Source organism: Harmonia axyridis, chromosome 2 (genome assembly GCF_914767665.1).
Source record: "Harmonia axyridis chromosome 2, icHarAxyr1.1, whole genome shotgun sequence".
Classification (NCBI taxonomy): Eukaryota; Metazoa; Arthropoda; class Insecta; order Coleoptera; family Coccinellidae; genus Harmonia; species Harmonia axyridis.
The window spans coordinates 13,069,816-13,085,580 of NC_059502.1; the positions used below are offsets into that span (position 1 = coordinate 13,069,816).

The window sequence follows — 15,765 nt, forward strand, 5'->3', positions numbered from 1 at the left end:
AAGCTCAATTGGATGTTGTTGATACAGTGCAATGATCCAAATGAAGTGCAGGATTAATTGATACTTCTCTCGCCTGAAATGTTAATCGTCTGCTTGGGAAGTCACATCTGAGTAAGCTGCGATATCATAATCTGAACATTTTGGCTGAATGGTTGGAATTTATACGGGTAGATATGACATGAATAGCTTTTTGAGGTTAAGATGACATCTTGAAACGGCTACTGTTTCTTAATGAGGAGCTTGTTTAATTGATGGAAAGTTTCTAATTTTGGTTCGTTTCAGTTTGGCAATTTGTAGAGTTGAAAAGTTTTTACTTTTCTCTCGACTTAACGCAGAAGTAGATCTACACAATAGGAAGATCTACCTATCTGGTAGATCTGCCTAGTAGTGTCTCCATAACTGTTGTCAAGTTAAAGAAAAATACAGAAATATCAAGAATATATGCTATTATTGCATATAATTGAATTTTATTGAAATTAATGGAAAACTTGTTTCCTGTATCATAAATACAGATAATAGATAAATCCTTGACATGAGAGTTACATGAGTACCAACATAAAGAGATCGGTAGATGAACAAATTTTTATAGGTATGCCTTTTCGTTTCCTATATAGTAAATGTTTCCGAAAAAATTATTTATTTATAGGAGGAAGTATACGCAATTTTACAAGTCCCCAACATGGTCAGATCACGTTTTCGGATTGTGATATATTTTATATTTTACTATATTATTACCTATGAATGTATATGATATAGAAAGAAATTTATTCATTTGAGTGATTCCCGAATGAATATGCAATTTGAATATTTGGAATCCGATATTTCTCCTAATTGTCGAATTTAAAATAAGCAGAATATTTTTCTATAATTTTCTGTATCTACCTGCTGAAAGCCAAGGTTTGGCGACTTTTGCTCTCCTAGTGTCATCGGTTGTTTCACGACGTTTGGCGCGCTTGAAGTTTGTTTTCTGAATTTCTGATATATCAAGGTATTTATTTCAATATATTTTGAGTTGATATGAAACGTTGATTCACTATAGGACATAAGAAGTGCGTTCTTTGTGAAGAAACTCGCGAATTGAGTGAAATACCGTATCACTGATATGTTTTCATTTCCGCGCGCTTTATGTCAAATTTGGTTCATGTTAGGGACAAAATTTGCTTACTGAAAATGACATATGCTCTCTCTATCTATGTTTATTACTCCGAGGTACGAATTCATACAAGCTAGATCAAGCTTAACGTCAGTGCTTTTCAACTTTTTATTTCGGTTTTGGGATTTTACATATTCCAAAATGTACACCAACAATTTCAGGAAGGTTCTAGAAATTTTCAACTCGAACGACATTTCTCGGGAAATAACAAACATGAGGAAAAAACACGGTTTATGAACATTTGTTCCGAAATGATGTTATCATCAGCAAACAAATATTAGTAAAATTGCATATTGTCATGAACTCCTAGTTCATGTTTCATTGCAACGCTGAGTTCTGAATAAAATATCCATGATTCATACAATTCTGTCATTATATTGTTTTGGTAATAGAAACGATGAAATTCCTCAGAATAATTGCTTTATGATTTTACGTCAATATCCTTAAAATGAATAAATATTTAATCAAATTATGAGAATTTCGAGGAGATTCTAAAATTCATATTGCCAAAGGAAAAATGAAATTTTTAGATTTCATAACACAAGGAAATAAATGAGATTTATATATTTCATCAGGCAAATGCTTCGTTGTTTTCATGGTCAGAAATGATGAATTATAAAATTTTTTAAATAAAAAATACGGATCATATCCCGACGAAATTGAAATATGAGAATGAATTCATCATACCCAAGCGTTTTTTCTTATCAACCGAGTTCCATGAAATTGATGGTTTCAATTAAAGTTTTATGAACCTAACCTCATTCCGAATGTTGATTAATATCACGCTTCTGTGGAGATTTTTTATAGAAGTCCTGGCTAAATATGAAGTTAGGAGCAACTTAATTTCTAAAATTCGTTGGAAATAAAGCTGTATTTAAAGAAAATCACTCTGCTAGATATCTTGATTTTCTGAAATATTCAATTCTGAACTCAAGAGATTTCAGTTTTTCGTTTATAATTCAAATTTTTTCTGATGAAATTGTTTAAATTTAGAAAAAGAGAGAAAACATAGTGTTTAACGTGTGCAATCATAATGACGCTTAATTCTTGAAATATAAGTTGAGCTATAGTGGACAATTATATTATTTACCATCAGCGACATCCAATAAAAACTCCTGATGGACATTCTCCTGGGTGCCGGAGTCGTGGACGTCATCTCATGGTGGGTAGAAACCGGAGGAACAGCCAGAGAAAGCGCCCTTTTCTTCGGCACGTTGCCATTGTTATTGTTAACTGGATGAACCATTTTGGACAAACGAAAAAAAAATCTAAACACTAAACGAGCAAGCACATGGCCAGAGCAGGTAATTAGACAATTGGTATTATTCGAAGCAAGCGCACGAAATGAATTGAGCTGAGATGAGAACGCTCGAGCCGGTGGCCAGTTTCAGATGATACTAAACATTACAAAACATGAATGCTCTGCAAAACGTTGGACTGCTTAATTCCCTCAGACTTAGCCTTGAGCAGTAAGCTGAGTTTTATCATGATACGTCAAGGTAGAAAAGTTAATGCCAAATATCGCAGTGCAAACAGTAGATCGATCTCCGTTTGCGTGGTTCACGTGTTGTGAGAGATGTTTGCATTTCGAAATTGAGACGATTTGGTTTGTTCTAGGGCGAGATGTCCTAGCATTCTAGTTCATGATATGATGAAACGTGCTGATGGGTAGAATTAGTGCCTCCTGGATAGATCTTTAGAGCAGCTTTTAGTCGTATGATAGATAAGTTTTTCACGTTTGAAAAATCTCAATAATAAATATACCTACCACAATTCAATCTAGATTTTAGAAGGAAATTCATTACGAGAAAATTCATAATATATGACGAAAGGCTTTCTAAACTGACTGAACGGATAATGGTAAGACCAAGGATGTTCTTGGTCTTTCAGGATGTGGGATTCTATTTAGCGATGGTTGTCTCAACACAATTTGGTGAGTATTAGGATCAGGAGTTCGAGCCCCAGGCCGGTAAATGGACTTTTTGGTTTCGGTAATTTTTATCCAGCCACTTGTGTTTTAATTATGACTTTATGCCTCCAATTGTGGTCTTTTCTTTTTCGAAGAAGCAGCTGGCTATCGTTTTGCGCAAATGTCTGTAATTTTCACTTTTTGTGCTCGATTAACTGATGAAGAATTCGAGGTCGGAATATTTTCTGTTCGTACACTATGTACACAATAACTCTCGGATGAAATGTGCTAGAGCTTTTTCAGTGTAAGTTTAGGATCCCAATATAATATCCATATGAAATTTAGTTTCTTCAATAATTGAAAACTACTCATCCGGTCAAACTCAAATTTAGAAATCTGTTTCCAAATAATAGAACGAATGTTCATGCAAAACTCCGTGAGTATCGCATCAAATGTAGAATACATTTTTTTCATAGATTTTCAATATCTAAGAATCAAAATCTTAGAATTCATTCATCATTGTAATAATTTAATCAATTTGTTATAATCTTAAAACCGATTGAACTAATTTTTTTAAATTATACTTACTATATATATATATATATATATGACTATAAATTTGCAGGGCTGTTAGGAGAAATGCCAAGGCGAAAAAAAATTCAAGAATTCATAGTGTGTCGAGTTTATTAAAAATAGAGGCAGCATTTATTTATAAAATTGTAAATTCCAAAGGAAAGATCGATTCGACCGAAAAAAGCAAATTTGAATATAGAATGTCTTTTTTCCATGATTTGATACTGATATACAGGGTAAGTTTTGAGAATGGATAGAGTCAATTATCTCGGAAACGAATAGCAGGATTTTTATCGATTTTGGTGTGTAAAGACCTTGTTGTATGGCTGATATTATTAGGGTTTTCCATTGTCAGATATTTCCTTTTTCCGGAATAATAATAAACTTTGTTTTTCAAATGGACCACCCTGTATATCTTCGACTTCTGAAATCCTTGATAAATACTGTATATTTTTTATGTAATGTTCCCTATTCCTAAATGCCATAATTTTAGAGTTTTAACTACATTTCTTTTTTATGTATTTTCAGAGAATATTCGAAATAAAGGTATCTATCTAACATTTATATTATTTTCGCAGAATATAATATTAATCATTTATATGGCTATGATTGAATGTACTCGTTTAATTTCAATAATCTTCAAATATTTGTTTGATGTTGTTAGAGCTATGTCCACATTTGAGTAGTAGAAAAATTATTATTGCAGCAGTCATAGCCATCCCATCATTTCAACTTCAGCGAAGATAATGTAAATATAGTAATAACTCCAAAATTATAGCATTTAGTTGAAGGAAAAATGTTACATGAAAAATAATCAGTATTTCCCAAGGCAAAACATATACAGGGTGATAAATTTGAAATAACAAAGTTCATTATTATTCCGGATAAAGGAAAGATATATGCTTTTGAGAACAGAGATCTGTCTATGGGACTGTTTCTGGATCTATCGAAAGCTTATGATTGCCTTGATATAGGAAATCTCATAGAAAAATTAGAAAGTTATGGAATTGCAGGACCAGCCCTGGATTGGATAAGATCGTACTTCACTAAACGGACTCAGTTAGTAGAGATATATACAGATGGATGTACAATAAGATCAGAAACAGAAGAACTGAAGCTTGGAGTGCCACAAGGAAGCATAGCGGGTCCCCTCCTCTTCATAGTTTATGTTAATGATTACCCATTGAACCTTAATTGGAGTGAGGATAGAGTGAACTTTGAGGACTATGTTGATGATAAAAATCTGCTGGTTATAGAGTCTCTGTGGCCAGATCTCAAGAAATTGGTTGAAGAGGTACTGAAATATACCGAAACTTGGTTTGCTCAAAACAACATGGTCATGAACAAGAACAAAACCAACTTGATTGTATTCCATCCTCCAAATTCCAACTTAGAAGTTCCCCAACATGTAACTCTGAATTGCTGCAAATATAAGGTTTCAGAGGCTACTAGGTTCTTGGGCGTCCACATCGATGAGGAACTGAACTGGAAACAGCACATAGAACATCTTAGTAATAAAATAGGTCCATCCATTTATGCTTTGAGAGTAGTTGCCAAATATCTGAGTACAAAAATTATAAAGACAGTCTATCATGCTACTATAGAGTCAAAATTGAGATTTGGTGTTATTTTCTATGGTTCGGGAAACATTCAGCCTTTGTTTGTACTACAGAAAAAAGCTATAAGAATTATAGAAAAATTATCATTCAGAGAATCATGTAGAGGATATTTCAAAAAGAACAGCATATTAACACTTTATGCATTGTATATTCAAGAATGTTTAATATTTTTTCATAAACATAAAGATCTGTTTTCTCCATATCTGAATCTCAAGAAAAATTATGACACAAGAACACTATCATACAATTTACCAAAACATAGCCTTTCAACAACTCAAAAGCAAGCAGAGTACCGCTGTTTAAAGTTTTTTAATAAATTACCAAAGGATATACAAAAGATTGATCTACTTAAACCTTTCAAAAAAAAAGTTTTTAATTTATTATTGAACATGGAACCATATAGTATAGAAGAATTTTTTGGATGATTTAGAACCACATTTCTTTTTTGACACTGTTTCATTTCTCTTCTTGTTTGTAACTTGAATTGTTTTGAAATAAAGATTATTTATTATTATTATTATTATTATTATATCAACAATGGAAATACCACCATAATATCACAAGATCCTTGCACATCCGTTTCTGATATGATTGAGGCGTTCTATACTTCAAACTCACTTTGTATAATGGCATACATATATCTATAGGCGAAAAATTGGAACTTTCAAACATATATTTAATATGTGGTATATTTTTATTTCGTCAAGAAAATTGTCCCAAAGTAGGGAAACATAGAAATTTTCCCGGAAATATCACGTGTTTTGAAGGCATTCCACACATACTCTAATTTTGACTTCAGTTTTGTATCCACGACACTGAATGATATTATTGAAGCAAAAATCTCCTTCAGAAATTTCTTGAAAAATTACATGAATACTCATTCATAAATATTCTTTAAAATCTGCATATTTTTCTTTCAAAATTCACAACTTATTTTCGATTTTATAATATTCCAATTCAGTCTTTTCGTTCATTCGTATCATCCACTTAAAACACGAGTCAGAATAAAACTTGTTGGTTACACATTGGCGAATGCGCCAGTCAACATTCAAAGGTTGAATATTCATTAGAACTTATTAAGGTGAGTAGCTTATAATGAGTAAATCAAGAATACAACCTGAAAACTTCATTCATCAATAGTAGATGTTGAGCATTTTCAAGAAAGGAACATTCTTCACAATGAAACCATCATAGACAATAATGCTGAATTTCATCAATATTGTATAACAGCAAACCTTTATGCATTATTATACATCGCAATTATTAAAAAAAAAACTCAAAATGATATATTATCATGAAGACTCAGAAACAAGCTTCTCAAATCACATTGCTATTCTTTAAAATATTCCATTTTTCGTTTTAGGAATGCAATTTGATGTTTTTAAATAAGTAGATATTTCATCGTAATAAACTCAGCATCCTCAAAATTGTAGTAAGAACAGGTAATTGAGGGGAATAACAAATCATTCTTGATATAAAATAATTCGGATGTTGTGTTGCGTCAAAACAATTTAATCAATAATTAATATCACACAGCGGAAAAATATTCTATGTAACTGACTCTACAACCTATGATTTTGTTATTAATTATACCATTCTTCTCGATATCTGTTGATAATGATTGTTTTCATCTCATCTCCTCATTCTCCTCGACTGAAATTATTGTCGACATATGAAACAATAGCGGTGTATGAATGGTAATATACATTGCCATCACGTGGGAGTAGGTACTGCATTAATTCTAATCCTCATTAAGCGCATGTTAATTATTGTGATACGAGGAATTATAAAATTGATCGTCTAGTTTATCTCCGATCAGAATAATTTATCATTTACTCACATTGTGATTTATGTTGAGAGTTTCTGATTGGAAATATCTACGTATAATCATCTTTTAGGATATTCGAAAGTATACCTTCACTAGAATATTGAAGTTGCGTTTACTTTCTACATTCCTAATGTTGAAATTCAATTCATGAAAAATTCGAGAAGAGCAATGACCTGACGTCAGGAGCTTTTGTGCACTCGTCCATTCATGCGCCTTCGAAAACCGCCGAACTATTTATTCATAAGGTGTTATACAATTCGATTTGATTTCTTATGATTTCATTATTGTTGATTGATTGATCTAGATAATAAATTCTGATGATGCACACGATTATATGACATTTTTTTCATTCAATTAAGAAAAATACTCATTTTCTCTAAGCTTGGAACTGCCGTTTAAGGTTTTTCGCTATTCTGCTTGAATCTCATTAAGTTTCGGAGACGTAATCAGTATGATATTTTGCTTTAAGCTTGAAATTGTTACAAGACATCTTCAAGCAAAATACTAACTAGGTCGGATCTGTTGTCACTGAAATATTAGGTTTTTTCTGATTCGGAGGAAATGATCGACAAGAAATTTGGCACGAAGTTTGAAATTGTTATTTTATATACAGGGTGGTTCATGAAGACATATGAAATTTTGCGTGAAACTTGAAATTGGAATTTTCTATCGTACATTCCATCTTGATATAATTTGTATTTTCAATTATCAGGAAAGCAAACTTTCTCTGGACTTGATATGCTTCTTTTTTTATACAGTTTTGATTGATGAAGTGTTGGAGAATGAAGATAACTCAAAATAACACATAAGCAATCCATTTTGGTACCAATAATACGATGGAATAGAAACACAGAAATATAATAATAACTAAATGTAATAACAGAAGGTACACGTACCAAACCCATGCGAGGGGTGTTGAGCTTACCTCGTAAGAAATCGTAAAATAAGACAAGATGCGTAAAAAAGTTCTAATTTTGGATTATTCTGAAATTTGGATTTTCAAAGAACTACTCTCTTTATAATTCATATCCCCCTTTCTGAATTCACATCTTGTTCTCGGAAACGGCTTGGCTTGATTCGAAAGCTACTTGCCTCGAGCTTGACTTGGTTTCAAGTCAAGCTCAATTCAAGAAGTAGTTTTTCAATTTCAAGTCAAGTATTTATTCATCAAGTACTTGAATTATTTTAAGCTACTTGATTTTTAGCAGTTTTATTGTGTAGTGTCACATCAATAAAAAAATGATGAAATGAGAAGGATCCTTGAAAAAAACACTTTTATTTATTAAACTCATTGAATAAAAGAACCAAAAATATCAACTTTTCTGAAAAAGAAACATAAATTGGATCACTATAAATCATTACAAAATAAAAATGGTAAAAAAATTGATTTTCTTAAAATTGAGAAACCTCCAGGCTTTGTTTGATTTCATAATTTTCCATCCAGAATCTAAGACATACGCGGCATTTTATAGATTTGTCGCCTAACCTATTGCGGTTTTCGTTACTGTTAAAGCAGCTCGGGAGAATTGTCTTTCAACAGGAGCTGAAGATGCGGGCGTTGATGAAAAATCCATTTTGGCCAAGTTTGGAAAGATATTTCTCAAACTACCAGAATCTACCAATATATTTCAAAGAAATGTGAGAAAACTACTAATAAAATCACACTGTCGAATGCTTCAGTCTCTCGGTGCTCGAGGAATCCCCTTATTTAGTTTAAGCGCGCACGAGATTGCAGAAATATATGCTGTGCGACGCATGCATATCAAGCTTAAGTAATATCAAGTAGCTTGATTTCAAGTCAAACAATAAATATTTGAAATCAAGTCAAGTCAAGCTCCGGTATGTAATTTTTCACGAGCTTGGTTTTCAAGTCAAGTAGTTGGTTGAAATTTGAAGCCACTTCGGCTTGATGAATTCCTATCGTTAAAAATCATTCCAGGTTCAACATAATAAAATTACAGACGGTTCGGAGAACGATCTCCAAAAAAAAAAAAAAACCAGGAAATGTGGCAGTAACACGGTGTCACATGCAGCTCTACCTTTATATTTCCATACTTTAATATCCAATAAAACTGACGACATCTCGTTCGAAGTACTAATAACTAGAAAACACATCGGCGGGTGTCCATTTGAAGACTAAACACTTGTTTGACACTTACAAACAAACGTCGTAAATTAACGAAAATGCCGTATTAACGACAACACAGCCTCGTGTCTATAAACTCCTGTGTCTGCTTTTTTTATATCGTGGAGAGATGCCTTTAGGGAAGGCCGTTTTTTAATATCGGACATAAAGGTGCGCCCACGGCAATAATTCACGCAATCGCTCGCGGTGTCGATTTCCGTATTCGAGCGAATAATTACATGCCGATCTCTGTGTACAATTTTACGAAACGAAGAATGCAGTTGCATCACAGCCATCTTCCGTGTCCTCGCGATACACACATTCACCTCACGGTGTCGATAATCGAGGCACCGTCGACCATTACCATAACCACGGTTACCTCTGGCGAACGCTGATCCCCGTGCGGAGGGACCAATTTTAGGATGCATGCTCACTTGGGCGAAGCGAGACGAGAAAGGAAGATTTACGAAGAGGAGGGTTTTTTCCATCCGAGAGATTTACATTGAATGGTATTAAGAGCTTTTCCCTGCTCTTTGATTTATTTTTATTTTATTTTATTTTGAAAATAATACATCCAACTACAGGTAAAGCCCAATTACAGGTGTACATAATTAAACTATCTTATAAAATCATACAATAATTATACTATCAAAACAGAAAGAAACAAATCATGATAAGCCTACGACAAAAAAATATTTAAAAATAAGATTTAATTCTGAAGTGCACTGAACAATAAGTGCCAAGAAAAATATATCCACACTCTGAAGATTATTATAACTTCTGCACATTGATCCGTCCGTGAATTATCTTATAAAGGAAGACCAAATCATTAATTTCGCGGACCTTTCTGAGCGAAATGAAATTAAACTCATCCAAAAGAGAGTCGTAACTGTATCCTCTAACGGCATAAAAACCATGTTTTCTCTGAAAACCGAATTTGAGAAACCTCTGTACACCCCCAATGCAAGTTACATATTTTGCCTGGCAAGGATTCCACACTGAACTGCAATATGTCAATTTACTCTTCACCAAAGCTTGGTACACAGAGGAAATTGCTGCAAAGGATGAAAATTCCCTACAATTACGAATCACAAAACCCATGATCCTCATAGCACTTGCCGTTATATTTGCAATATGGGAAGAAAACGTGAGTTTCGGATCGAAAACTATACCCAGGTCCCTTGACTCATTTACTTTTTGTAATAGCGTGTAATTAAGGTGGTAATCATGAGCAATATGTTCGATTTACTTCTCCTAAGGTGATATTGTGCCCTAAATATAAATAAATGTTTCCAAAGTAGATGTGAACCTTGAAAGAGGTGTTAGTATTACTAATTTGCTCGATTGAGCCACATTTATTAGGGATTAATCAAGCCAAGTATCTTGACATTTTAACCAACTACTTGATTTGAAAATTAAGCTCGTGAAAAATAACATAGTTGAGCTTGACTTGATTCGATTTTAAATATTCATTGCTTGATTTGATATCAAGTTACTTGATATTACTTGAGCTTGATATTCACGCGTCGCTCGGCATATATTTCTGCAATCTCGATGCGCGCTTAAACTAAATAAGGGGATTACTCGAGCGCCGAGAGAATGAAGAATTCGCCAGTGTGACTTTGTTAGTAGTTTTCCCACATTTCTGTGAAATCTATTGGTAGATTTTGGTAGTTTCAGAAATATCTTTCCTAACTTGGCCAAAATGGCCATGATTTTTTATCAACGCAAGCATATTCAGCTCCTGTTGAAAGACAATTTTCCAGAGCTGCTCTTACAGTTACAAAAGCCTGCAAAAGGTTAGGCGACATATTCATAAGATGCCTCATGTGTCATAGATCCTGGATGGAAAATTATGAAATCAAACAAAGCCTGGAGGTTTCTCAATATTGAGAAACTCAATTTTTTTATTATTTCTTATTTTATTATGATTTATAGTGATTTAATTTATTTTTCTATTTAAAAAAAAATGATATTTTCGCTTCTTTTATACAATAAGTTTGATGAATAAAAGTGTTTTTTGCAAGGTTCCTTCTCATTTTATCATTTTTTTTTGATTGATGTAACACTACGCAATAGAACTGCAACAAAAAACAAGTAGCTTGATATGATTCAAGTACTTGATAAATAAATACTTGACTTGAGATTGAGAAACTACTAATTGACTAGAGCTTGACTTGAAATCAATTCAAGCTCAATCCAAGAAGCTTTAAAATTAAGCCAAGCCTTGAATCCCTAATATTTTTCGATAACCAAAAATCATTCTGAGATATTTAGTTTTTTTTGAAAAATTCCTCACCTCACTTCATTTTTCGTCAATTTTTTCTACCTTGTCCAAGTTTGATTTGAATTTTGTATACTTTTCATCAAAGAAGGATATGGTATGTATGAAAAAAACTAAAACCATGTTGTATTAGAATGAGAATGAAAGAGATTTGTAGGATTTGAAAATTGATTTTTGAGAAAAGAATAGTTAATTTCCTGCAACTTTCGAATTCCCCAAATTATGTATGACAAAATCATTTTGCAAACTTGCCAAATTCCTCCTATCAACCTACTTATATATTTCTATTGGGATTTTTAGTTTACTTTTATTTCTCAAATTTAGCAACTTCAAAGAGGTTTCTAGATTTCTTGATTTTTCATTTGTTTTCAGAGAGGGTCAAAGAAATGCCAATATGGAAGAATATACGAGAAAGAAGTAAATTTCCTTGGGACTTCAAGTTCATGGCAAAGGAGCATTTATATATAAATTATTCAAGAAAAAAGGATGTTAAAACATTACGTTTTCATAACCTGTCACTTCGAAGGTAGAGTAACAAAATTTCGTGAAAAAACTATCACATGGATATTAATTTAAGCAAGAGTGAAAAAGCCCTAGACTTCTCACATCACATTAATGCTTTTTTTATTATTTTGACAGATGTCTTAATCTCATAGTTACAATTTAAGTACTGTTTTCAATGATTGAAAATGAGTATACGTAAGGGCCAACCCAAAACAATAACTATTAATGAATTTACTGTACTTTAAAAACACCACAAGCTTATTTCCAAATTATCCAGATAACATAATATAGACACCTACACCAAAGTGGATGACCTTAAGATCGTAATCTATTACTAGACAGATAATGTTTGCGTCAAAGAAGCTGACTTCAGCATAATAATCACATCCGGATTGTAAATTTGGGATCGAAGAGCTAATTCATTATTAATATTGAAAAAAAACTCGTAGAAAAATAATGAAGTCGCTTCAATAGAGTGATATCCTGGAAGTAGTTTAGCCAAATTCAGCTTTCACAACTGTGATGATATACCAAAGATGTGCAAAACATTAACTTCATAAACATCATCGATTTTTCTTGAGAAGTAACAGAAAATCCTCGAGATTTACTGTTTTCTTCTCAGGATGATTTTAATGAGCAATTATTGAAACAATCGTTAAAAAACATATGATGAACGACACTTGAATGAATGGAAATTGACAGTAATTCAAGGATGCTATCGTGAGAAGATTTGATATTTATGACAAAGAACACAAACCTTTTTTTCTCTGGTTGATAGTACTGTAACTTGTGTAAATATAGCTTTTAAAATGCTCGGTTATGTAACTCAAATCTACCGACACTAACAATAATAATGTATTCTACACGTTGTATTATGTACTCATTAGGAATAATTTGAATTTTACCTCTATTATATACACTGTATAGCACCCACTATGTAAATTCTACGAAGAAAGACTGCAAACAAGTTTTTCAGATTTCATAATTCTGAGGATTGTTATTATGATGAAAAATCGCATGAATATGAAAGAAAAAAATCGCAATACCTAGCCAACAAAACCATAGAAGAAATATGGTCTTCGGTTACTCTCCAATATGTTGCAAGATATCTTAATCGAAATCAAAGACGAGAGATTTAGAAGCACAGAATACCTAATGTTCTCCTAACTTAATGGTGTTTTTCTTAGAGCTATAGAACTTTAAATTGCTATAAAACAACGATGAATTATTCGATTGACATGAATTTTATTTATCCGCAAGATAATCTTGTGGCATTACATTTTAATTATAATTCTGGCATATGACCGCCACGGCTGGCTCGGATGTAGTCCAATCTGGACGTCCAATTTTCGATGACTTTTTCCAACATTTGTGGTCGTATATCGGCAATAACACGGCGAATGTTGTCTTCCAATTACTCAAGGGTTTGTGGCTTATCCGCATAGAGTCATAGACCAATGACTTTACATAGCCCCACAGAAAGTAGTCTAGCGGTGTAAATCACAAGATCTTGGAGGCCAATTCACAGGTCCAAAACGTGAAACTAGGCGGTCACCAAACGTGTCTTTCAATAAATCGATTGTGTCACGAGCTGTGTGACATGTTGCGCCGTCTTGTTGGAACCACAGCTCCTGGATATCATGGTTGTTCAATTCATGAATGAAAAAGTTAGTAATCATGGCTCTATACCGATCACCATTGACTCTAACGTTCTGGCCATCATCGTTTTTGAAGAAGTACGGACCAATGATTCCAAACAGTCAGTTTTTCTGGATGCAACGGTGTTTCGACATACACTTGAGGATTAGCTTCACCCCAAATGCGGCAGTTTTGTTTGTTGACGTAGCCATTCAACTAGAAGTGCGCTTCATCGCTAAACAAAATAAAATGGACGTAGTGCGCGATACGTATTCCGCACAGAACCATTATTTTCGAAATAAAATTGCAATTTTTGCAAGCGTTATTCAGGCGTGAGTCTATTAATGAAGAATTGCCAAACCAAACTGAGAATAAATCACTCGACAGCTGTTAAATCGGTCGCCATCTTGAACAGTAATGCCAACTTAAAGTTATATACCTCGAAAAAAAACACCCGATACTTAGAGAAATCTCAAGGACGAATAAAAAACATTAGAACTATTGAGATCTGTTTAAGCTTCAAAAATATTGATTTATTTAGAAGAAAAGAGGTACTTTGGATCATCTGAAATGTTTCAAAAGTGCTGTAGGTGCATAAGAACAATGGAAGAACGAACATTATAAGTAAAACACGAAATAGTGTTGGTTATTGATTAAAAGCATTCAGATGATTTAATTATAAATTGTGATAATGATATCGAGGATCATGTCAACGAACCGACTTCATTAGGTTTGTTATCGTTTTCATTTCCATGTTCTAAATTTTTCAAAACACGTCATTGGGGGTACACAACAACATTACTTCTTGAATCTTTTAAATGCATTTGATTACGTTTTCACAATTCTTTTATTCGTCCGAAAATATTAGCAAGTAGAAGTTTTTGTTATTTATCTGCCTGAAGTGAATTATTTTGATATACAGATACTCTTGATTTTGAATGATTTGGAACGGAAGTTAAAGTAATATTTGTCAATGAAAGAAATGACCTACTGTAAACAAAAATAAGCTCACTATCATGAGTTATTTGTTTACAATATCATTATTTGATGTTGTCTGGTCCTCCATAAATAGATTCTTCTAAAATTGGTTGCTAACGTCTTTTGAAGATCAGAAACAAGGAGTGTTGATATAGGTTAGTTACTTGTGTTACTGACATCAACAGTTGACTCGGACTGGGCATTTTAGTAGTGATCAGATTTTTCACCTGACGTCTCGCTTGTTTCGTAAACAGAAATGAATTGTTTTAACAGTCTGGCACCGTTCTTTTTCTGTGATCGCTGACGTCATACCATTGCTAAAAAAATGAACTATATACCAATTTCTAACGAATGCTTCTAAATAGGAAGACTAAGTCGAGAAATATAAATTGACCAAATTGCTAGAAACGATCATATACACTTCCTGCTAGTGAAGATAATAAAGTAGGTACAGGTTATGACCTTGGTTTTTTCGGTAGCCAATATACCTTGAAATGAGGAAGAGATCAATATACATACATAACCACATGGTTGTGCAAATGGTATGGTGATAAATCTGAACGTTATATCGATATATTGAATAAGGTATGTTAAGGATTCTCTTGTGTCATCGATAAATCAATTGAAGCGTTTTTGATTTATTGGATAGGTGAGATTTGCGTAGATCGAGTGGAAACTATGCCAACGTAATCCTCCTGTCAAGAAGATGTGAATAAATCAGATGAAATAGCCAGTGCGAATATGCAGGTAGATTGCTGTCAACCTAAATCAAACTATCCAACTAAAAGAAACAAGATGAGATGATATCATCTGAAGTTTCTCGGCCTTTGCTATTTCTTATATTCTTACCTTTGCGAATTGGTGGGTTTTGTTGTGGCTGTCCTGTGAACAAAAATAGAAAATTAGAATCAAATATATTCAGAATTTTCAAATGATTAATCTAGAATGATGAGCTTGCGATATTAAACTGAGAATTTTTGGGATACCTATGTTTTCACCTAGGTTTTCACGTGCTTGATTCAGTAGAACGATTTTCAAATTCTAATTTCAATTGGTTTATCATTTGCATAATATTCTTTTATACTCAACTCGGCAACCATTAAGAGAATTTTACAAATTTAATGATGATCAGATACATCTGAAGGAAACTGAGA

At 33.0% G+C, this 15,765-nt stretch overlaps 1 protein-coding gene across 3 annotated transcripts in view; it reads right to left on the reverse strand.

Annotated features, from left to right (window-relative positions):
- The window catches only part of LOC123674054 (UNC93-like protein), a 120,533-nt gene that overhangs the window by 47,254 nt on the left and 57,514 nt on the right, over window positions 1–15,765 (reverse strand). For 2 of the 3 annotated variants that reach the window (XM_045608881.1, XM_045608883.1), the window contains exon 2: window positions 15,461–15,493. In XM_045608881.1, coding sequence (XP_045464837.1) covers window positions 15,461–15,493 — 33 coding nt within the window. Of the gene's footprint in view, window positions 1–2,243; window positions 2,601–15,460; window positions 15,494–15,765 lie in introns of those variants that run through there. The other variant, XM_045608880.1, reaches the window with a different exon arrangement.